The sequence below is a fragment of the Rattus norvegicus genome, chromosome 5 (genome assembly GCF_021556685.1).
Source record: "Rattus norvegicus strain SHRSP/BbbUtx chromosome 5, alternate assembly SHRSP_T2T, whole genome shotgun sequence".
Lineage (NCBI taxonomy): Eukaryota > Metazoa > Chordata > Mammalia > Rodentia > Muridae > Rattus > Rattus norvegicus.
The window spans coordinates 102,825,539-102,849,578 of NC_141538.1; the positions used below are offsets into that span (position 1 = coordinate 102,825,539).

The window sequence follows — 24,040 nt, forward strand, 5'->3', positions numbered from 1 at the left end:
TACACAGACATACATGTAGGCAAAAAAAAAAAAAAAAACCTCATACACATAAAGTAAAACACCGGAAAAAACTATTTACAGTATCATGTGCCATCTACTTTGTGACAAGCCAAATCCTCCCTTGCTAATGCCCACTAAGCACAAGCTGGAACCGTAACCCACTGCAGAACGATGGCGTTTTTAAGAGTAAAGCTGTTCATAGTGATGCTGGTGACTGCAAGGTTGCATTGTGGGATTTCTGTTTTTGAACTTCTTCCTGTCTTATTAAGCACACAAAAGGCAGCGTGGCCCTGCTATTTCACAGGGTGTTGGTGATTTTAGCCTTGTGGTCTGAAGAACTAATCTTTTGAATTCTGGTCACGGAATCTGCGAAGGATGCCACCTGATGCTTTAGACACTAGCAGTTTTTCCATTGTCTGGCGAAAAATTACCATTCTACACACTCCAGAATATGGGCAAAAGCCTGAGACCGTCCCTTCACCTACTCGGGTGGAACAACAGCAGCTGGCAGGGTGTGTACACTGGGTTTTTCTCTTCCTTCAAGCTTTTAGCCTGTTTGCTGAACATCACCTCGCTGCAGCTTTGCTAGATCCCGGCCCTGAGAGGTACCAGAGCCCCGAGAGGTGCGATAGACACCAAACCTAAAAGGTACAAATGCTTCCCTTGCTGGTGGATTTCCAGAAATTTCCCCCAGATGGCTTGTGACTATATCGAGCCTAATTGTCTCGAGGGAAGATGAATGGAATCACATTTCCAACGAATCCCTCTCCACATCCCTCTCAGAGGCAGTTCCCGTGCAAGTGAGGGTGTTGACCTGCTCCGCTCAACATGAGGAGGATTGGAGCCTCAAAACAAGGCTAGGGGTGAAGTTGGAACTGTTGCCAGACAACAGCCAAATGCCTCATCATGTTTGCAGGAAGTGAGGTGGAACCCAGGTCATACAGAATGAGGCAGTCCTAGACCAGGATCCAGGGGGGGGAAATGAGCTCAACACTTTGGGTTTCTAAACGGTGTCTCAGTCCCTCCTCCCTCACAGTGGAGTGCACTCTTCAAAGTTGCTGAGCCTCTGAGTCGAGTGGCCTCATCTGTAGTGTGGGGCTGGTGATGCCTCTTTTATTGTGCTGTACTGAAGCCTGAATGAGATGATTTATATAAATTGCCTCGCCAAGTACCTGGCAGACACCTGGCAAATAAGAGCCCCTCAAAAATCATTGCTTTTTCTTTTTAGCCTTAAAAAAATCATAGGAGTCAATGTTTAAAATTAAAATTAACCTAATATGTAACACTAGCCAATAGATTATGTTAAGCACTCAAAGATGCTTTGGGAAGCAGTGCTTTTAAGAAATCTTCAACTCTCTGAAATGGAAAACAGTACATTTTTATAGCTCATTGGATGTAACACAATTTCCACACACCCCCAAAAATGTTTATATAAACTCAAAAAAAAAAAAACCCACCACGATTCTAAAAGCCACCTTGAAAATGGAACAGTTCCATTAACTAACCCATCCTGTGAGCACCTACTAAGTGCTTGGACCTGAGCCTGAATAAATAGGGTTGTGTTAGCCCCCTTGGGTGTGTGTCATGAACCTTGCATTCACCAGGTGCCTAGCCGGCTCTCTCTCATTCATCCTCCCGACAGGTTGGAGAGACAAGTAATGAGAATGATTATCTGCACTTTACAGCTGGCTCCAGCAGCCGCGGGATGAGCAAATTCATTTGCCAGAGGTCACAGAGTCTACATTTCCCAGGATTCAGTCCCGTGCTCATAAACATATCCATTATGTACAAACTTGGAACAGGAACACTGTGTGAGAGAGAAAAAACAGCTACCTTGCTTGAACAAAGTCAATTTAGGGAGAAGTACAATGTTAAGATTTATTTAGAACGGTGAGAAACGAAAACGGTTATTAACGCTATTAAAGCTTGCCCAGTACGAGATAGGCTAAACATGTCCTGTGGTATGTCGGACTCAGTGTCAGTTGACATAATAATAATGACCATAGCAACACTCACAGAGCCCTTTCTCGTCTTCTGACTCTGCCGAGCATTGCCGTTTAGACAACTTGCAGGCATGTGGTACAGCTGCGTCCACCCCTTAGCACAGCTCCTGGCTTTTACAATTACAGTTTCTCTGGCTATTTTACACATTGAAATGAGACAAGGGAATACCACTGTTTCTTTCTGCTCCAGTGTATGTATTTTCCTGCAGCCGACTCCTTGAGTTCAGCCCTTTAAGAGACTATATATTACAGTGTCACAAGATTTTGGGAAATAGGAAAAAATGCCTTTTGTGACTGACACCACTCAGCCATGTTAGTGAAAAACGCCACAGTCTCGGTGACACTGAAGCATCAGATAGCTGTCTGCTGACCAGCCCCTAAACTGGAAAATCAGCACCAGCTTTCCCATTGATGGAAGCGATAGCACCCTTGAGAGCACAACACTTTGCTCCGAGAGAGAGAGAGAGAGAGAGAGAGAGAGAGAGAGAGAGAGAGAGAGAATAGGCCCTTGTGTTTCCTTACCCTCTGCTTAAAATTAACAACCATCTAATCACTGCTTATTGAGATAGGATCCACAGTTTATGCGTAGCAGTGGCTGTGCAAGTGTGTAAGTGAAAACGAGCCATGGAGAACAGCGCACAAGCGGTCTCCTTCTGAGAGAATCACCACATCCTCTGTACAGAGCCCTGGTACCTAAAGATGGTTTCACATATGGAAAACACTATTATAAATGCCACTTTGTCACTGAAGAATAAGAGATGGGAGACCTAAAGAAAAAGGCACATGCCGCGGGTGATGGCCGTGAGATATTTAAAAAGCAGTGCACTATATACAGTGTGAAACCATTTCCCTGCAGACACGATCATCCTCGGCACTGAACAGAACATGACTTAGAGGTGATGGCCACGTTAGTATTCACCCACGAGTCTAGGGAAGAATATCAGAAAGATATCTGGCTGCCCTTGGGGAGTGGCAAGCCTAGGACTGAGAGCCTCCTACATCACCCAGCATTCGGGGAAAGAGAATCCCTTCAGAAGGACACCAATAGGACACACTTCCTCCTTTAACACAGGGACGTGGGGTTGATTCCAGTAAAGGTAGATAGGCTTGCTGTGCCTGCATCTGGAACTGAGCCTGGCATACAGTGTGGGCCTGGTAATGGTGAACGAAACAAAGACTTCATAGTTGAAGCCCTGTAAACAGTCTGTCCACGGGCATGGTGTCTTGTGAAAACTACTTAACAAGGTTATTATCTGTATGAAGTCTGCTAATTTCTGCTATACTTCTAGAGATAAAATGGAGTTTGATCTGAAATAATGCATGTCTACAGGCCAGCAGTCCACACTAGGTCAGTAGTCAGTGAGTCTTGGCAACTCTTGTAGCCAGGAAAGAGCTTTACTCAAATATATCTTTTTAACATATTTATTACACGGTTTAGAAATCCTTCTGGTTGTATTAAAAGAAATTAAATTTCTAAGAAGATACTAATTTTAGAAATGCCAGTGAAAAGCAGACAACTATAAACTTAAGTTTATCCCTACTTCTCAAGGAGTTCAAAAGATATTTTTCTTTGAAGATAGTTTCCTCAATGCAATTATCTGCACACTGACATTTCTTGTCAAACTATCAGTTAAAATTGACATTGAGAACAATGTTAAGACCACAAAACAAAAAGTGAGTCATTTGGCAACATTGTTATTTTATTATCAATAATAAATCAATGAATAAAGTTGTGAAAAGGTACTTGGTTCAACTTCTTAAAACATAGACAAATTATTTTCTTTCAAAGAAAAAAATCAAAATTATATTAGGAGTTAAGTATATTAACATTCAATAAAAAATGACAAATTTGCCCATGTGAGGTCTACCTCAAGTTCTTCTCTCATGGTACTTCTCTCCCCATTCACCTTAATTAATATTTAAAGAATTTCAAGCAGCATAAGTAGTTTGTTTTTCAAATTAATTTTGTGGATTAATATTTACATAATTAGCCTTAACAATCAAGGTAAACTTGCTAACATTCTGGCCTGGTTCTGATGGGATCAAAGGATTAGACTTAGGAAATTTAGAGGGAAGAAAATTATGTCTGGTGCAGATCTGCCTCCTTGAAGTTCCAAACAGCTACTAAAGAAGTTTTAATAAATCTCTCTCTCAGAGAGCTTCAAATAAACAACGCAGAAAACAATGGGAATTCTGGAGATGGCTCCTGTAAGTTTTCTTTATTAGTGTTTTAAAAGGAAACATACAGCATCTTTAATAACCAGTTGTGAGATAGTGTTACTTACAAGACGTATCTTTAATACAGTCTGAGTGGTATTTTCAAGCAGTGGGAAAGGTCATCAACAGAACTCTAAATATAGCCGGCCAACTGTCATTGAGAGTGCTCACAGGCTTACTCCCTTGAAAAGAGAGCGAGCGCATAGGAAACCATCTAAAGAAGGAAACCATGATGTTTATTATTTTAAAAAGTGCGCCATGTACCTGTGTTTAATACTCAAAACACACACTAGAGTAACTCGTGTGTGGCTCGAGTGTTTAAAAGCCTCCTCACTCGTGAGAGTTAACTCAGCCATATAAATTCACAAGCGTAAAACACACAAGATTTTAAAACTCCGCACGTGATAGCTAACACACACTACACGCACACATAAAAGTCAAGCACACAGGATTCATCATGTAAGAACTGCATGCGTGTAGATGACAGCTAGCACACACACACACACACCACGCACACTCACGAGAGTTTACTCTCCCTATACTTGTTTATTGAGCTGTCTCAATAAGATGTTTTTTCTTCCTCTGTTTTACCAAAACATGCCTATCTAGGAAGGGAAACAGATGTAGAATTGGACAACCACGTCTTGTTGGGCTTTCCCTCCTGTCAAGTAGAATTTATGATCATTGTCACACAAAAAGAGAACCTAAGTGGAACAGACAATGAGTCAGGAAGCAACTGTCGGGGTGCGTTGACACTGCGGCTCTGGAATTTAGGCTTTGGTTACTAAAATTTCATTTGATTAAGCCGGACAAGGATACAATATCCTTTCTTATACAAAGCCCTGAAGTAATTACAGAAAGGAGAGTCAGTTTCACAGTAAGTGGAAAGTCACAGTAAAAGAGATTGTAAGAACTTTAAAGCCCCATTAAAAATATTTCCTAGACCTTACAGAAACAGGGTGCTGACACTCGGGTGGCCCTTGTGTGCTTCGTGTTTCTTCAAGAGCTTTCCCAAAGATAAGCGATAACGCAGCTTGATTAATCAGGTATCTGACAAAGCACCTGTCACCCCGAGTTTCTGATGACATATTAAATAATAATCTCTTAAACAATCTCTTAGGTCCCAAATTAACACAGTCCCTTAAAACGGAATCATCCTAAGAACAGCACCCTTACACACCACGCCTGAGTCTAAATGACTTGTGCAAATATTTTCAACTTGTTACTTCATCTCCGAACATGTCCTTGTCCATCATCTGCATCTTCTCAGGCAACACAATAACATAATTAAAAAGCAAATAAACAATCAGCTGTGTAAGTCTTTAAATCAAGTATTCGCAATGGACTTCTCAAGGGACACCGACTCTGTGGAGACAGATGATGAAGTTTAAGGGCACATTCGCGACCGGATTGCTGGGCTCACACCAAGACGAATTTCTTAGCACCAACTTTACTTTTGACCCTAACAGGTACATGTTTTGCTTAGTGAAAATATTAATTTTAAAGCCCAGCTTTTAGATGAGTTTCAGGAGACAGGGTCACTATTAAATGTCACTTTGAAGCCTTGGTGTAGGCATGTACAACAAGACTTTTTTACACAAGAGTTTTGCAACACTGGAGAAGAGTTAGATCAGTTGAAAAATGTACTCTAATGAGAGTAAGAGGAGAGGAGAGGGAGGGAGAAAGGGGTACAACAAGACAGAGATCGGTCTTTTTTCCTTTGACACTGAGAGCTCCAAACAGCAACAAGTAGCAGTGGCGTTCTGTGGCTCCCACATCTCTCGCTAACAAGAAAGCACACGGCGAAGCAGGCAGCAGGCAGCGAAGCCTCTGCACTGGGACCCTCAGGAGGAGCCTACAGGCAATGGTACTGCATCTACCTTTTAGAAACTTAAACACATTAATAAGAACCCCTGTAGCCTAGCAACACCAGAAGCCAGAAGACCTTGGGAGGAGCTGCCTTCTGTGCTAGGACTGCAGACTACTGACCACCAGGGCAGACATATCTCTCCCCACCTAGGAGAAAATGCCGGCTGTCTCCCGGCATGCTAATTGTGAAAATAGGCAGTGCAATCAGCACAGTAATTGTGGAAGCCGTTGAGCCAAAGCTATCCAGGCACCAATGCGAGGGTCAAAATTGATGGAGAGCAAAGGGAAAAAGTGACAAAAGAAAAAAAATGGCTCAGATAAATTAGCCAATGACAAACTTGATAGTCACATTAAATGCTGGCTAGGGAAGATTTCCCATTCATGTCACGGGCTACAGCAGACAAGAGACCATTGTCCACACACGGGACCCAGCATATTGAAAGTTATCATGTAGCGGCTCTATAATGGGAAGAGGTTTTCTTTCCCCAAACTCCTCTCGTCCCAGCAACCTGACTGAAGAAGGCTGAAACTTGTCTGTTCCCGATCCTACTTTTAAAGTTGGTCTCAGGGTTCGCCCATGCTCCGTGCTAATTCTCTCTCCTCCCCGCATTTGCAGCTGGACAAATATGAAGGGGGGGGGGACACCAACAGCAAACCCACACACATTTGCCTGAGCAAAGAAAAATAATGAACTGAATATGCATATCCTCATTAAGTAAATTTAATTACGCTGAGTGGCATAGTAATCAGTGGTCGCTCCGGTTACAGTATTCATTGAAAGAGAGGTGGGTTCCAAATTAAGGCGAAGCATGGGGGACAGCCGCATACTGATGAGGGGGCTGCGCTCGACGTGCCACAATACACCGTCTAAATTATTATTCGAGACACCGAAGGAAGAAGAACATTGCTCCGTTTTAAGACCAATGCAAGAACAATTAGGCAAGGCGGCTCCAGTCCCCCACAGCCTGCCTGCCTGCCCCGCCTCCATAAAGTTCTCAGCAGCCAGCCTGTCTGTGGCCCACCGGAGTATTTGCATGTTTCCTTTCTTCTCTTCCTTTCCCCCTTTTCTTTCCTAAAAGTGAACAAAAACTCACCCTGCCCTTTCAGAGAGAAGGCCTATGCCCCTGGCCACAATAGTGGGAAATCCTATCCAGCCCACTGGTGTGCAAAACACTCCAGGTTCCCACAACTTGAGCTTGAACTTTCAGTGGGCAGCAAACTTTATAACACGTGCACCGCACAACAAAGGAGGCGCTCAAAGGGAAGGAAGCAGGGAGGGGGACATTTGGAGGGAGGGTGGGAAAGGGTTATCACGCCAAACTTACCATCCACCAGGTCCTGGCTGACATGTCATAGCAGAGCTGCCATTTGATGGAGCTGTCCGATGTTTTCCCAGCCATCCTGCTGTCAGCGACCTTCATCAGAGGCAGCTCAATGGAAGATAAGAGACCTAATCAAGGAAACATCAGCGGTGGCTTGCTGGACTACATGTAGGCCAATCCTTATCACACTGCATCATGGGAAAAGCTCCTTCATTAGCAGGAGGAACTGCAACCTCACAGATAGAAGGACAAGGATCAGTTCTTTTGCCTCTTTTTTTTTTCCTGGTCTAAAGGGATTGGTGAAAGTAGCTAGCGTTCTTTGTGTATCATGTGTACAAGAGTTAAGTATCTTGCAAGTGGGCGGCTAACTGCCTTGCTGGGCGATGCAGACTAAAGTTTATTTGCATTCTTCTCTGTTGTATATTGTTTGACATGGTCCATGGTCCTTGCTGAGCAGATGAAGAGAGGGGAGGGGTTGGAGGGAGGGGAGAAGGGAAAGGGAGCTGTAATTGCCCAGAATTAATATCTACCCCAACAAAGACATAACAGTTTCATTGACATAGTGGGAACACGGTTCATGTGTCACTGCACACAAGCATGAAGCATGCGGGTGTGCGTATGAGAGCACACACACACACACACACACACACACACACACACACACACACACAGGGGAACACACAGGTAGCAGCTGCAGCTGGATTCAGCTGAGGTTGCCAAAGGCTACAAACGCTATTCTCATGCCGGACATATGGAAACAGTTTAACTCTTTGAAATCACTGTTCAAGAAGAGCCAGGCAGTTTACAAAGATAAACCAGCTTTGAGAACAGGCTTTCCATCAGGAAGGTGCCCTGCCTGGTGCTTACTTCTTTCCAAAGGTGACCCAGAAACAGGAAGACCTGATTAAAATCCGAGGAAGATGAGGGCCAGGTTTGTGCATGGTCTGACTTTAGATCCAGCTTCTGCTTTAGGTCTTCTCTGTCTCGCCCTTCAAAGGGGTCCCTTCTGCTTCCTTCTGAGCTTGGCATTGATTTCCTGGAGAGCGCATACAGGAATGGGGACTAATTACTAATAAAAGCACTTGCTTCCAATATCCTGTCCTCCTTCCCTCCATCCCTTCCTTCCTCCCTCCTTCCTCCCCTCCCTCCTTCCTCAAGTTTCCAAAGAATTAAAAAAAAAATCTGAATAATGCGGAGAAAATCTCACAGAATCAGGACCCTAAAACTAGAAAGCTAAGTCAGGACAAGCTGACCTAACTTTTTCTTTTGCTAAAATACAGAAAAGTACATCTCTGCAAAGTGACTGCCACAGAACCCCAGGTCCCTACAGCACCAGCAAGGCCCAGCAAACTCTCTGTGTTGATATTTTGTCACGCAGCCCCTCACATGTCCTGCTCGTATCTCTGCCAGCCTTTTAGGCTAAGGGTTCATGTTGGCTGCACACAGCTTAAAGGGCCAACCTCCTGATTAATTTGAGCAGAGGGAACAGGGAAGTTGCTGCCTGAGACTGAACGAGTCTTCTGTCCTCTCCACTCAATGAGTGAGATGCTGTCAAAGCAACCGGTTTCAGCTTGGAGCTTCAAAAAATGAGAGGCAATGGCTTCCAGACTGAAGCTCTGTCCTTAGGGTATTTTTATATTCACCCAGAGACAGGTCAGGCACACTCCCAGACAGGCTGGGAGCTTAAGGTGACCTGACAGGGGCTGGCAGCAGAAGGTAACCCTCCTCAACCTCCAGGTCACAGGGGGCTTCTGTGGCTCCCTCCTCCACTCGGGTTTTTATTTAGTTATTTCTATTAATTGTTGTATTTGTTTACATTTTAAATGTTATCCCCCCTCCCGGTCTCTCCTCCATGAACCCTCCCACCCCATCCCCTCCTTTTTGCCCCCACCCACCCCCTCACCCACTCTCCCTTCTCTGGGGCATCAGACCTCCACAGGACCAAGCACCTCCCCTCCCAATGATGCCAGATGAGGTAGTCCTTTGCTCTATGCGTAGGGAGAGCCATCCCATGTGTACTCTTTGGTTGGTGGTTTAGTCCCTGGGAGCTCTGAGGGAAGAACAATAGTATCAACTAACTCAACCCCTCAGAGCGCCACTAGGTCTTTTAAACCTCAGGCAGCAGAGGTATCTGGGGACCTGGATACCCCACTCCAGCTTCTACCTTTGAAGTACCCCATGATTCTGATGTCTTCCCCCCCTTCTCTCTCCTCTATCCCTTCGTTCCCTCTTCAAGACTTATTTGTAGATTTTCTTTGAGCAGCGTTTTGCTAATAAGGCCACTAACAGTGATCATAGACCGTTGTTTTAACTTTCACGGACCCTAGCAACCATGTCCTATGCCTACTATGTACCAGGGGTTGCCGTGGCCGTGGAGGCAGAGAGGCTAGAGAGATATGTTCAGAGTCTCATGCAGCTTCCAATTGTGTGTACCCAATGTCCTGCTGGCTACGGGGATATCTAGCTGGTTGGCATTGTCCAGGAGAGAGATGTCCTGACAGAGATGTCCTTACTCTGTGCCAGGCCAGCAGCAGCTTGGACCCAGGACCTGACTCAAGTGTTTGCAGAGCTCCCTGTGGGGATAGATGCGTGGCCTGCAGTTGATGGTTGGTATCTTGGCTCCTCCCCTCCAGTCAGCTCTGACTGGAGCTCTGTGTGCTCTGAGGGTAAGGCCAACTCCTCTGTGCCATCCCTGCTGTGCTTGCTTTGAAGGATTCTTCACCAGCTTTGGGTGACGGCCTGAAAGCTTTCATCTCTCCATGGCTTGCACACCACCTAGAATCCCTTGATGATCACGGCATGCTGTGTGACCAGCACACTGGTACATCTGCTGAGAGGGTCCCTTCTCACTGGCTCTGTGGGAACCCTCCCTTTAATTAGTTGGTGACATGTGGGAAATGATGAGATGACGAGAGAGGCCAGGGGAAGGAGAGGCAGCAGGAGAGAGGCTGTAGGCACTCACAGACTCTGGGGGTGGGGGTGGGGTATAAAGATGGAGAATGAATAAGAGAACCACGCACCCCTTGCATGGCTGGGGGTGCAGGATAGCAGGTAACGAGCCCTCATTGAAAGAACTGGAGACACAGCAGACTTGTAATTGGGGCTGGAATGAAGCAGATCACGTCTACGTGGCCATTCTCCATCAAGGGTCCTATTGTGCCTTCCAAGAGGAAGGTCTGGGTTCTCAGGCAGAGTGCCTCCTCTACCTGAAACGCCCACCTGCCGCAGGCCTGAAGGTTAATTGGAAAGTTAAAAACACATTTAAACTCTGAAGGCTCAAGTGAGGAAGGGAACTTCTGGGCCGCTGGTGTTCCAGAACATGAGCAGAATTCAACCTTGGGCAAGCTTCCCCTTCTCCCCAAATCCAGCACTGATTGTAGCTGAGTTTCTCCCTGAAAGTGCCTCGATTTCTGTTACAGGAAAACAAAGTAGGGGTCAGTCTGGAGTCGAATTCAAGGATATCGAGGTTTTCGGAGAGCCCTCCCCCCACACCCGTGAGACTCCCTCAACTACTACAGCCTCTTGTCTTCTATCAGCTGGGACTGTGGTGACCAATCGTGGACATGGACTAGAGTCACAGTCCCAGGGTTGTCACACCCTATTGCCTGCTGGTTATATGGCCTATTATAAGGTTCCTTAATCTCAGCTTCCCCTATTGTCTCAAATCATGTAGGTCACAATTAAAATAGAATGAGAGAAAGGGAGGTGAAAATTCCATTTCTTCTACACAAAAGAGTGGGAAATGAGTTACACACTTGCACACACGCTCACATGCATGCACACACACACACACATACAGCAGGGGAGAGGAGAGAGAGGAAGAAGAGAGAGAGAGAGAGAGAGAGAGAGAGAGAGAGAGAGAGAGAGAGAAAGGCACAGAAACAGAATTCAGAAAACTAATTGAGAGAGGTAGACAGGGAGAGCATGAGAAAGACACTCTGGTGTCTGAATTGCTCTTTAGGAGTGGGGGTGGGGGGCTCCAAGCTGCCTCTGAGCCCCAGACTCCTGCTGGCTACTTATACTTTTCTGGTGTAGACACCCAAGGCTGGAAGCTCTTTTTATATTCCTCAGGTTCTACAAATGATACCACCTTTTCTCAATAACTGGACGCCCCCCCCCCCACCCCAGAGATCATAAGTTTATATACTATTTGGAAATCCAGTTAATTAAACTATTTAGTTTGCTTGTGTCCTTTAAACCCTGGTGTCTGTTCTACGTACATAATTGTGCTCATGAGTCCTAACTCATGCATGAAGCAGTAGACTATGACATAGTGGGTGGATAAGTGTTCCTCTTTGGACAGTAGTTCTGGGTTCTTGCTAGCCACTTGCTACCTGTATAAGCTTGAACAATCTACTCAAGTTCTGGGAACCTCAAGTTCTTTACCCATGAAGGAGGGCTGGAAGCACCATCCTGAGTGTTTGTGAGGATGTCACTGGATCACCTGTGGGTCTGACTATGGCCTTGGTGGTGGCAGTGATGGTCTCATGGATGAGTACTTACAGTCAAGCACTTCACAATGTCCAGCTTCTCCTGCTCTCAGGACTCAAGATAGGATTTGCTATCCTGTGAGTCACTTCCCCTCACCCTCTAAGCTCAGACTGAGAGATTCTCTGAGGCAGAGTCTCAGGGGTGAGAGCTTAGCAGGGATCCAAGATGAAACCTTGCCTTGTCTCAGGTGCCCGAGTCCATTGCCTTACTGTCTCTCCTTCGCTGATGCTAGCTGCAGGGCAGCATCTCAGGATTTGGAATGGAGGTCTGGATTGGTCAATGAATGCTGTGGGTAGTGGCTACTCACAGGGAAGGACTCAACCTCCCACCCACCCAGCAACTGCCCCAGCAGTCTTCCTACTGCCTCCCGGAAGGCTTTGTCTTAACCCATTTGCCTGTCCCTAAAGGTGCCCTTGAGTTTGGTCCCCACAGACTGGACAAAAGGACATTTTGGAGACAGGCAGCAGACTTTTTTTCCTTTTACAAGATTAAGGGCTTACAGGCATGGAACAGGCTCATTATGCAAGTGAATTCCTACGGTGATGATGGGAACCACCCCTGGTTTCTCCTGGAGGAAGGTGTTTGTTTCCAGAAAGGGATAATTTGATTAAAACCAGGAACAGAGGCCTGGCCCGGAATCAAAGAGTGTTCACCTGAGAGTATACCAGCTTTTCTCTACTGAGTTTCAAAATCTTGTTTACTAAAAAAAAATATGTGTTTGAAACATTTTCTCTTTTTTATGGCTGCCTACAGAAACGTGTGGCACTGTAGCAACTGGTGTAGGAGGATTTCCTCTTTGAGACAGGGTTAAAATGGTTGATAGCATGGTCCTCGTATGTGCTTGTTTGAAACAGGGCCTCTCTATGTAGTCCTGCCTCTCTTGGAGCTCACTATGTGGACCAGGTTGGCCTCAGACGCAGAGAGATCCAAAGGGTGGGCCACAAAACTTGACTCACATGATTCCATTTTTTGCTCAATGAGCCAAGAAGCTCCATGCATTCATTTATGGCTGGAAAATGTCTTAAAAGGATATGGACTTAATTATAAAGAAATATTTTTGTTGTTTCTTTGTTTGCTTTGAGGCAGGGCCCCACATTGTACCCCTGACTGGCCTAGAACTTTATAGTAGACCAGGTTGGTCTTCATTCCATGGTCGTCCTTCTGACTCTGCTTCCCGAGTGCTGGGATTGCAGGCATGCAGCTCTGCAACTGGGTCAGTCATAAATGCATTGGTGCTCTTGGTGTTCTAATGCCCATGCATTGGATTGATAAACAAAAGCAAGCAGTTGCATAAAAGCTCCCTGCCCCCAATGCGTTTTGCTATGCCCTGTCAATCTACAGTCACAGACGCTCCTCACCGTGGCTGTTTGGATGCTTAGCTTCTCAGGATGGCAGGAGCAATACTCGATTAGCGGAAGCTGCCTCCGTTTCGATGTTTGATATTTGTTTCATGAGCTAGTAAGACATGGTCAATGTTTTCAATATAGATGCCACTGAATCAGAAGGGTAACCAATTGGCACCACAGGGTGCCCTACTGCTGTGAAGTTCACCGGGCAGTCTGTATTCATCTTTTGTTTCTAACTCACCGTAGTTTCAGTTCACCTTGAGTTTTCAGTACAGAACTCCATCGAAAGGTAAGGAGCAGCTGAACTTCCAAACAAACAGTTGTGCAACATAAATAATTGTGTTCCCATCTAAAGTTTTACACTCCTGAGCAGTAAAGCCAATAACAGACAGTCTGTCTACAGGACTATCTAGAGCAACAGGCATTCCCAGGCTGAGAGGCCACAGTCCTTTTCTCCCATCTTGCAAGAAAGGAGAAAGCAGAGAAAAAGATGGAGAGCAAAAGAGGTTGTGATAACAGGAAGCACAGCACCCTGCCATGTTGCAAACCTTGCCAAAAGATTGGTGTGTTTCACAAGCAGGGTCCTGAAAATGTCCAGGCTGGGGCACATAAGCAAGCAACTGACACGCACAAGACTTCCAGTCCCTGAGGTAGGGCTTTGTAGACATCCTGGAGAGAAAGCTTAGTAACCAATAAAGTCAACAGCGGACTCCTTAAAGACCATGTAAAAACCAGTGATGGAGTTATCAAACCCTCCTCCCAACACCCTTCATCTTTCCCACGAATTATATAAGGTAATGAACTCAGGGCACAGGCAAAGGGAGAAAGGACGCACTCAGTTAGTCTGAGAGTGTGAGGGGGTGAAACCGAGGAGGCAGGGAAGACTCCACTGAGGTTTACCGCTCCACTTGCCTTCACCAAAGTAAGAGAAGGCTTGATTACAGAACAAACCCCAGCTTGTCAACCAGTCAGCCACTTTTTTTTTCTTTTTTCTTCTTTTCGGAGCTGGGGACCGAACCCAGGGCCTTGCGCTTGCTAGGTAAGCGCTCTACCACTGAGCTAAATCCCAAACCCCCAGTCAGCCACTTTTGACGGCAAACATTCACATTCGTTATGTATTTACAGGATACCAGGTATTATACTAGGTGCCAGTGAGCAGAAATATTGTGTTCCTTGTCCTGAAGGAATTTAGTCTGTAGCAGAGAAAGAGGTAAAAAACAAAAAACAAAAAACAAAAAACAAAAAAACCTGACATTATTCTGCTTTAAAAGAACAGTGCCACAAGAAAGTTGACAAAGTCAGGAAAACTGGGGAAAGCCTCATAGAAGAGGTGGGTAAGGAGGAAGGGAGGGAGGGAGGAAGGAAGAGAGGGAGGGCTGGGCAGGACTCCACATATAGCCCTCAAGGCAACTGATTATCTTCATTTTGCAATTAAGCAATTTACCTCTGAATGAGTGCTAGCCCTTGGAATCAAAACCAGAGCTGTCCTTCTCTAAAACCCACCTTTATTCCAGGGCACCGCGTGCATTCACCCTAGAAACTAATCACATACCCTGGATCCCATTCTCTTTGACCAGCAATGGGGTAACTGCTCTACACTGGAAGGCACGGAACGAACACCCTCCATTTGCTGACTCTGCTTCGAATCGACAGAAGGACTTTCTGCTTCTCCAGAAGAGAAAGTCTCTGCTATGGGTCCTTCACCAAGGCACCCAGAGGCAAGTCTGGAAGATGGCACCCTGCTCCAGTTTGCTGGAGTTCAGCAAAGACTGGTTGAAATGTAATTTATACAATTATGTAAGTAGTTACGTTTTTAACAAATACATAGGGCTGTCTAATCTCCTGTGACGCTCTGGAACAAGTCTGGTCCTTTCAGGGTATCTGAACCCAACTTTAATCATCATTTGGAATTTTACTATCCCATCCTGTGCATTTTTCTAGAAACTCACGTTGGTATAGAGTACTTGTTTGTGTCTGAACCTTTCACTTTACATACATTTTTGAGATGTAGCAGTAATACCATAAGCCGTTTATCATGTGCATATGACTTGCAGATTTCTCCATCTTCTCCTCTTGGCACAGCCAGGATTCTCCAACTAGCATTTCAGCGGGTGTATAAAGGACCTGACTAGTTCCTCAGCTGTCCTCTGGGGATGATGAACCTCTCATGCTACAACCATTTCATTCCTTTTGCCAGCATCTTAGCCAAATGTCCAACTTAATTTTCTACTTTTGATATTAAAGTATAAATGTTTTATAAATAAATTCTAGACTTTTAAAATTTCACTTTAATTCTGTGTATATGTGTGTGTCACAGTGTGGATTTATGCCAAGAGGTTCTGTGCCCACAAAGGCCAGAATAGACTAGAGGCAAAGTTAAAGAGCACCTGATGTGACTTCTGGGAACTGAGCACAGGCCCTCCAGAAGAGCAGTAGTTTTTACCCAATAGAAATCTCTCTGTCTGCTTAGATGTAGATTTCTTGTTACACATCTGTGTTATAGAATTATTTTTACAGCCCATATTTTCTGAATTTTCTCAATACTGTTTTAAATTTGGGTAAAGTCCAGCTTCCTCTTTTATAGCTTCTCTCTCTTTTCTGAGACATTTTCATTTGCCCAAACATCACAGAGATCCCTCTGGGGTTTCCGCAGATGCTTGGGGGTCTCCGTTTTGTTTGGGTCTGTGACCCGCTGCAGATTCATTTCTGTGTAAGATGAAAATTGAGCATTGGTGCTCTCATCTTTTTAGTTTGGGTAACCGGTCCAGAGCCATGTGTTGAAAAGTATTTCCATTTCTCCTTGTATAGATTTGGTCCATCAGCAAAATGTCACCTGGCTGCATGCCTGTGAGTGGCCCCCTCTGACCTCTACTTGTGCATATATTCCGTGCTTAAGTGTGTCTACCCCTCTGCCAACAACACTTTCTTAAGCACTGTAACATTTCAGTGGTGCAAGTCACCTGCTGTTTGCTTCTGAAGACTGTCTAGCTCTCTCGGTCCTTTGCGTTTCTGTGTGTGCGTTAGTCTGTTGACTTGGATTTCACCAGGATAGTGGTGACTTTTCTGACTACCTGCAGTAGAGCTGATCTTGATTACCCCACCCCTTTTCTCTCTCTCCCTCCTCCCTTTCTCAGTCCACCAATGTGGTGTGCATAACCGTTTCTTTAGATTTTGAGTTTATGCTCCTCTGCAACCTTCTGGCCTTTTCTTGGTGGAGGTTTGAGAATAAATTTTTTAAAAATGTTAGAACATTGCCATCGTGCATTTGTTGTACTGGGGGCTATTTCTAAAGACACTGCACTCTGCAGTTGTTCATCTCCAGACTGAAGAAATGTAATTGATTTTTCCGAATGGTATTACCCCAAAGCCAAAATGTGATATAATTGCTTTTTTATGTTGACTTCCTGTTTCCATCAATCTTGCTAAATTTACTCATTTGATAAGAATTTTTGATTGTTTTGTTTCTTAGTTGATTAGAGGTAACCTTGTCTTCTGTGCTGATGTGAGTATACCTTTTCCAGAATGCATGGTACTGTTTCTTTCTTGTTCTCATTTTCTTTTTTTGTTATTCCAATGGGTCACAATCCCCAGGGGAAATGTTGCCGACTAATATGGTGAGAACGTGTATTCTTATTCCTCTTCAAATCTTGGGTAGAAAACCTTTACCAGTTCATTAGTAAGGAAAACGTTAGACAAAGCAGTTTGTATTGAATAAATGCTCAATTTCTGACCTTTTTAGCGCTACAATGTTGTTGGAATTTGGGACATAAACAAATATCTCAAACAAACAAGATAATCTCATAAAAATTGAATTATTAAACCATTGATAAAGAAACTCTAAAAGTTGGTACACACTGCAAGCTCTGCTTCAGTTATGCTAGGTCCCCAATTCTAAGGCACAGCTCTGCCTCTCGGGAGAGGGAAGTGTCAAAGACTCCCAAATGAAATCAGCTCCATTTTTGTAAAAAAAAAAAAAAAGTCTCAAAATCTCGTTCTTTGCTAAGCGAAAGCATACTGGATTCAAAACTTTGACACTTCCTCTGAGAGTTCCATTCATTAAGTTCCTGTTAGTGTCTTCTAATGTTTTGAAAGTCACTGATATAAAATTGAATTCTTACTCTATTGAGATGATCATAAAAATGGTCCCCTTTACTCTCCTAAATTTCCTAATGTTACAGGCTTTTACTTTTAGAACCCTAAAAGGAAGCTTTCACACTTAAAAACACCATATTTTGTTACCATTTTTAGATATCACTGGCTTTGAATTGATAATATCTGTTGCTCTTTTGTGTCATTCATAAGAATTACTTGTCTGTGATACTGTTTTCTTAGCATAGCGTCTGTTTGGGGACGCTGAGTGAAGGAATATTTCATCCGTTCCGGTTTTCTGGGAAAGGTGGTGTGGAAGTGCAACTTCTTCCTTAAGAGCGATGAAAGTTCAGTTCCCTTCTGGGAGATGGCAAACAGAAGCCAGTTCTACAAAAAAGCAGGTTTTACAAGCATGAAGACTTGTCTTCCTTTTGAACCACAACCTCCACTACCACACTAGGGAGACACACAACAGCTGCAACATTAGCCACCCAGGGCTACAGTGTAAGGAGTCTCTGGAGGATGAGAGAATATGCCCAGCTCACAGAATGCAAAGCTAATATAGCTAGCAAAGGCCCCTGATATACAAAGGGTAAACCTACCACTGTGAGGACAACTCGGGTACACCTCAGACACGTGTCCAGTGCAGATTCAGCAATAGCACGAGCCACAGGAAAGACAAGAGTCTGCAGTACAACTGGTCCTTCCTACCTCCAAGTGTCTGACTGGCATCTCCAATGTGGAAGACCCACAAAGAAAGTGCTCTAATGCCTGTTTCATTTCTGTTGTTGTTGTTACCCTTCTGACTCCCTACTTTTCTTGTTTACTTGTTTTGCAGAATTTTTAATTTATTGTATTTTTAAAGGTATTTTTATTTCTATTTTTACTTTGGAGGGAATGATGCTTTTTCCCCTAAATGTTTTGTTTAGTTGTTTTTTTTTTATTTTCTGCCTATGTTTCCTCTTTTTTTACCTGTATGTGTAGTAACATTTTGAATTTAGTTTTGAAACATTACATTTATGTGTGTGTGTATATGTGTGTCTGTGTGCCTGTGCGTCTATGTCTGTTTGTGTATGTGTGTCTATCTATGTGTCTGTGTGTGTATTGTGTGTGTCCGTCTCTATGTGTATGTCTGTCTGTGTGTCTTTGTCTGTGTGTGTGTCTGTGTGTGTCTGTTTGCCTGTGCATGTGTGTCTGGGCATGTGTGTGTATGTCTGTTTGTGTGTATATCTATCTGTATGTCTGTGTGTGTGTTGTGTGTGTGTCTGTGTGTCTGTCTGTGTGTATATGTCTGTGTATGTGTCTGTGTGTGTCTCTGTGTGTATATCTATGTATATGTCTGTGTATGTATCTGTGTATGTGTCTGTCTGTGTGTCTGTGTGTATGTGTGTGTGTTTGTGTGTGTGTGTCTGTCTGTGTGTCTGTGTGTGTGCCTATCTGTGTGTCTGTGTGTGTGTTGTGTGTGCATCTGTGTGTCTGTCTCTGTGTGTATATCTGTGTATATATCTGTGTGTATGTCTGTGTATGTGTCTGTGTGTGTCTGTGTGTCTGTGTGTGTGTCTGTGTGTCTGTGCCTGTGTGTCTGGGTATGTGTGTGTGCGTGTGTCTATCTGTGTGTCTGTGTGGGTCTATGTGTGTGTGTCTGTCTGTCTGTCTCTGTGTGTATATCTGTGTATAGGTCTGTGTATGTGTCTGTGTGTGTGTCTGTGTGTGTGTGTCTGTGTGTGTGTCTGTCTGTCTCTGTGTGTATATCTGTGTATATGTCTGTGTATGTGTCTGTGTGTCTGTCTGTGTGTATGCCTGTGTGTGTGTATGTCTGTGTGTGCTGTGTGTGTTGTATGTGTGTCTGTGTGTCTATCTCTGTGTGTATATCTGTGTGTATATCTGTGTATATGTGTGTGTGTCTGTATGTCTGTGTGTGTGCCTGGGTGTGTGTGTCTGGACATGTGTGTATGTCTATCTGTGTGTCTATGTGTCTGTCTCTGTGTGTATATCTGTATATGTGTCTGTGTGTCTGCCTCTGTGTGTGTGTGTCTGTGTGTCTGCCTCTGTGTGTGTGTCTGTGTGTGTTGGGCGGTGGAGGGTAGAGGACTCAGTTCCCTCAGTCTACCATGTGGGACCAGGCAATCAAATTCAGGTCTTCAGACTTCCTGGCAAGTGTTGTTGCTCAGTGAGCCATCTTGTCAGACCCAACTTGTTCTATTTGTTTGTTTGAAACAGGGTCTAGCATAATCTAGGATGGCCTCAAATCCACTGCTTAGCCAAGCATGACCTTCAGCATGAGATGGCCTGGCCCCTCCTGAGTGCCAGCATATCACATGTTTAAGACCTCACCTGCTTTGAAACTCAGGACCTCTCACTTGCTCTCCAACAGCTGAGCACTGTCTCTAGCCCTGTTTTACTTTGTAAAGTATTCTGAGGGCCGGAGAAATGGATCAAGAGTTAGGAGCACTCTTTCGGAGGACCCAAGTTGAGTTCCAAGCACCCCTGTCAGGTAGTTCACAACAGCCTGAACTCCAGCTCCAGGGAATCCAACACCCTCTTCAGTCTCTGCAGACACCTGCACTCATATACTACAAACACACACACACACACACACACACACACTCACACACACACACACACTTTTCAATCTTAAAATAAAACAAAAAATAGTCTTTATTCTCCTTGTTACATTTTATTTAATTTTGGTTTTGAACTTTTTTGTTATTGGGGAAGCATTTCTTGTTTTGTTGTTGCTGTTGTGTTGTTGTTGTTTAATTTTGTTCTGATCTCTACCCCAACAGCATTCTTCTCTAATCCTCTTCCCTTTCCTTTAGATTATTTATCCCTACGTCTCCCCTTACTCATTTACGCCTCCCATTTACCTAAACAATTTCTGGCTTCATAGCACACCCTCCAGTACACCTGCCATGTTCAGCTTTATGGTCACTGGTGATGGGCTAGTGAGCCATGACTGATTTAAGTATATTCGTATACCTTGAATAGTTTGCTGGGGCAGCTGCTGCAGTTTGCTCTCTCCTTGCTGAGTGGTCCTGGAGACCAAATCTGTGAGAGAAGTCTGTTCGGTAAGAGGATTCCTCCAAAATGCAGACGTGATCTCAAAACAAACAGATACAAAAGTCACAGCACAGAAAAAAAATAAAGTTTTATCTTTTTTGGTGTCTTTGAATTTAATAGTTGAGGAAAAATTAAGTAGGGTTTGGTGAAATTATACCAGGGGATCTTCAAATGATGAAGAAAGAGACATCCAGACACAAGACATTCAAAACCCCAAATAGATACGATCTGAGAAGAAACTCCATCACAATCAAGATGTCGAACTACAAAGCAAAGAGGCAGTAATAAAAACTGTATGGGAGGAATGTCAACTCGCTTACAAAGGCAGACTACAGAATAACAACAGATCTCTCAGCAGCAGCCCTCAAAGCCAGTGAAACATATGCCTCGTGGTATGAAAGTAAATAATTGCCAACCAGCATTGTGGTATCAAGCAAAATATCTTTTAAAGTGAGAAGAGAAATAATGGTAGTGGAGACAAGCACTGACTAAGTTGGCCAATCTATGACCCCCAACCCAGCACGAGGAAACTTAGTGCAAAAGAGAGAGGGAAAGACAGACTCAATCACAAGGGCACAGAAGAGAATACACCTGGAACTGCTAAGAATGGGAGATACAGGAAGGGATACACTGTACAATGCACAGAGAAAACTGTAAACCTCCAGCAATTATGAGGGAAAACAAATAATAACACAACCAACCAGAAAAAAAGGCTAACAAGATTACAGGAATTAGTAAACATCCCTCAGGAATACCCTTTAATGCAAACGGCCTGACCCAAAAAGGTACATAGACCGACTGGATTAAAAATATAGATTTCATTATCTGTTGTCTCCAAAAGAAACACACCTCACTGACAAAGGCCCCAACAGACTGAGTTAAAGGATGGAAAATTATTAAGCAAGCAGAAATTGAAAACAAACTGGAATAGCTATTCTGATATGTGAAAACAGATTTCAAATCAAAGTTAAAAGACATAACAAAGGCAGTTACATATTAACAAAGGGACATTTCACCAGAATGTCACAGTTGTAAAGATGTATGCAGTAAATACTGTGACTCACACTTTTACAATACTAATGGACATAAAAGGTGAATAGATCCTGATGCAGTAATTGTTGGGTGATGTCAATGAATAATTTAATCCAGTTGGCATGCATGCTTGTGTGTGTGTGTGCATGTGTATGTGTGAACATGCGTGTGTGTGTGTGTGTGTGTGTGTGTGTGTGTGTGAAGTGCAGGTGACATAATACTAAATTACAAATATTTCACCAGAATACTTTTAAACCTGATAAACACCATTAGCAATAGTAAGCATTAAAAAAAATCAATATATAAACCGAGCATATTTTCTGTATACTAACGACAATCTTCCCAACAAAAAAGTCAAAATGGAAGGGAATCCTATATACAACAGCCTAAAACATTTCATTAAGTACACCTAGCGAGCAGCCCCAAACATACACACTGAAACATTTTATATACTGAAGGAGGAAATCAGTGAAGACACTAGAAGGTAGAAAAACTTCAGTTGTTCATTGGTGGGAAGAATTAATACTGTTAAAAAGCTATACATCCAAAAGTGATCTAAAGATTCCATGTAACCCTCATCAATGACTAGGGGGAAAACAGTACTAAAGTGAACATGGGCACACAAGAGTCTAAACACCCAAAGTCGTCACTTGAAGAAAAATGCTGGAAGTATCATAATACTAATTTCAAATTGCACTACAGAGCCATAGTGACAAAGGCAACATAGCACCAGTACAGAAACCAGATGTGTAGATAGACCAGTGGGGTGGAACAGTGTTGTGGGCAGTAAATGGACTCGTGGCTACTTAATGTTTGACAAAGCTGTGGTATATGAGTATTGGAGAAAAGACAGCACTTTAACAAATGGTGCCAAGAAAATGGCAGGTCCACTCAAGACCAGATCAGTATCGCTTAACCCTGTCAAAAATCAATCCAAAATGGATCAAAGGCCTCAATGGAAGCACAGAAAGCCTGAAACTACTAGAGCACTTCATACAACATTCTAAGATAGTGTTTTGTTATTTTTAAAAAGATTTTTTAGATTGGTCAGTCTAGTTAAAAATGTTTAACAATTTTATTAATCTTTTCAAATCTCTAACCTGTGACTTCTGCTGTTTGTTTGTTTGTTTTATCACCTGTGTGCCTTTCTTTTCCATGTTTTATGTTTTATTTTTAGAACTTTTTTTGTTAACCTTGGATTTAATTTTTCTTTGACTTAAAGTTGGCCACTGGTTTTTGCACAGTACTTGGTGGTGCAGACTTACACTGCTTTCTACTCAACCTCCATCCCGCTGACTCTCCTCACCCACTGCTGTCCTGCAGTCACTTCTGGACATAGAGTTACCCTAGTCCTTCTTCATAAAACAGTCTCTCAGTTTTTAGTCTGGCTATTGTAAGATCCTCATGCTCTCCCTCTTTTTCAGACTCTCCGCGTGGCTTTGAGGAATATAAATTTGAAGAGAGACAAATATTCTCTTAAGTCCTAACAAATAGTCCTTTAAATTTTAATTCTCTAAAAATATAAAGCAAAAGAATTCTCCTGTACAGTAGCCACTCCATGGCTTTACTCACTGACTCCACATTTCAAAGTGCGGGTCATTCTATGGCAGTTTTCAAATGTTCCAACTCTTCCAGAATTCATTAATCTCAGAAAAGTGGCACGTCAGAGGACTGTGCCATCAAACACGGCAGTTACTAGCCCAGGATGTGCCAAAGTTGCTAGATTTGGGCTCCAATTGTACACTTTGAGGCTGCTGCATAAGTCCAGAGTCTTAGTTTCTTATTCTGTAAAGCTGAAATGACAGTAGACTCCACATTCCCTTACCTGTTCTTCTGATGACTCCACATGATTGAATGAAATAAACATAAACTTTTGTCAGAGGAAGACTAATAAGGATGCACACATGTGTACAATATACATATATGTATTTGTATACATACATGCATGCATGTACATCATATACATAAGCATATATATACATATATATATACATCATGTACACATACACACATATATATAAAGTTTGGGCAGAGCATTAAAAACATATGCAGTTTTGTGACTAAGGCATCCCTAAAAGCTAGAACTGAGTGACACGGCTGTCCAGCAGATAGCAAACAGAACTGTAGGGTCTTAGAGACTGAAAATACACATGAGGTTTGGAAGTAGAAGTGTCAATCAGAGGCTGTCATGACAGTGGATATGAGAGTCAAGGCAGCCAACATGAGGTAGGCTTGCAAGCTTAGGTGAGAGCCCAGGAGTTGGTTCTACTTTGGATTATCAAAAATACGAATAAGGGGAGAAGCTAAACTCTTTCCCCTCTCTCTCAAGACTATCATTCAACTTTCATTCTTCAATGTCTCTGTACTTGCACAAATGAGGTATGACCCCAAACAATTTGCTCATCACAGCCCTACAAATCATCCAATTTGACCAGTGTTCAATCACACACACAGGATGATGGTGGGGCTGACCGAAGGGGAAAGGAGGAGGAAGAGAATCAGAGGAATAGAAATGGGAGTCCCAGCCAGGCGAAGCGGTGTATGCCTTTAGTTACAGCACTAGGGAAGCAGAGGCAGGCGAGTTTGAGATCAGCCTGGTCTACACAGTAAG

General features: G+C 43.5%; 1 protein-coding gene across 2 annotated transcripts in view; it reads right to left on the reverse strand.

Moving 5' to 3' along the window:
- Nfib (nuclear factor I/B) overlaps nt 1–7,648 on the reverse strand; it is a 406,951-nt gene extending 399,303 nt beyond the window's left edge. The window contains 1 exon segment of one of the 2 annotated variants that reach the window (NM_001429573.1): nt 7,415–7,648. In NM_001429573.1, coding sequence (NP_001416502.1) covers nt 7,415–7,510 — 96 coding nt within the window. In that variant the 5' untranslated portion in view covers nt 7,511–7,648. 2 annotated transcript variants of the gene reach the window in all.
- Between the last annotated feature and the right edge of the window lie 16,392 nt (nt 7,649–24,040).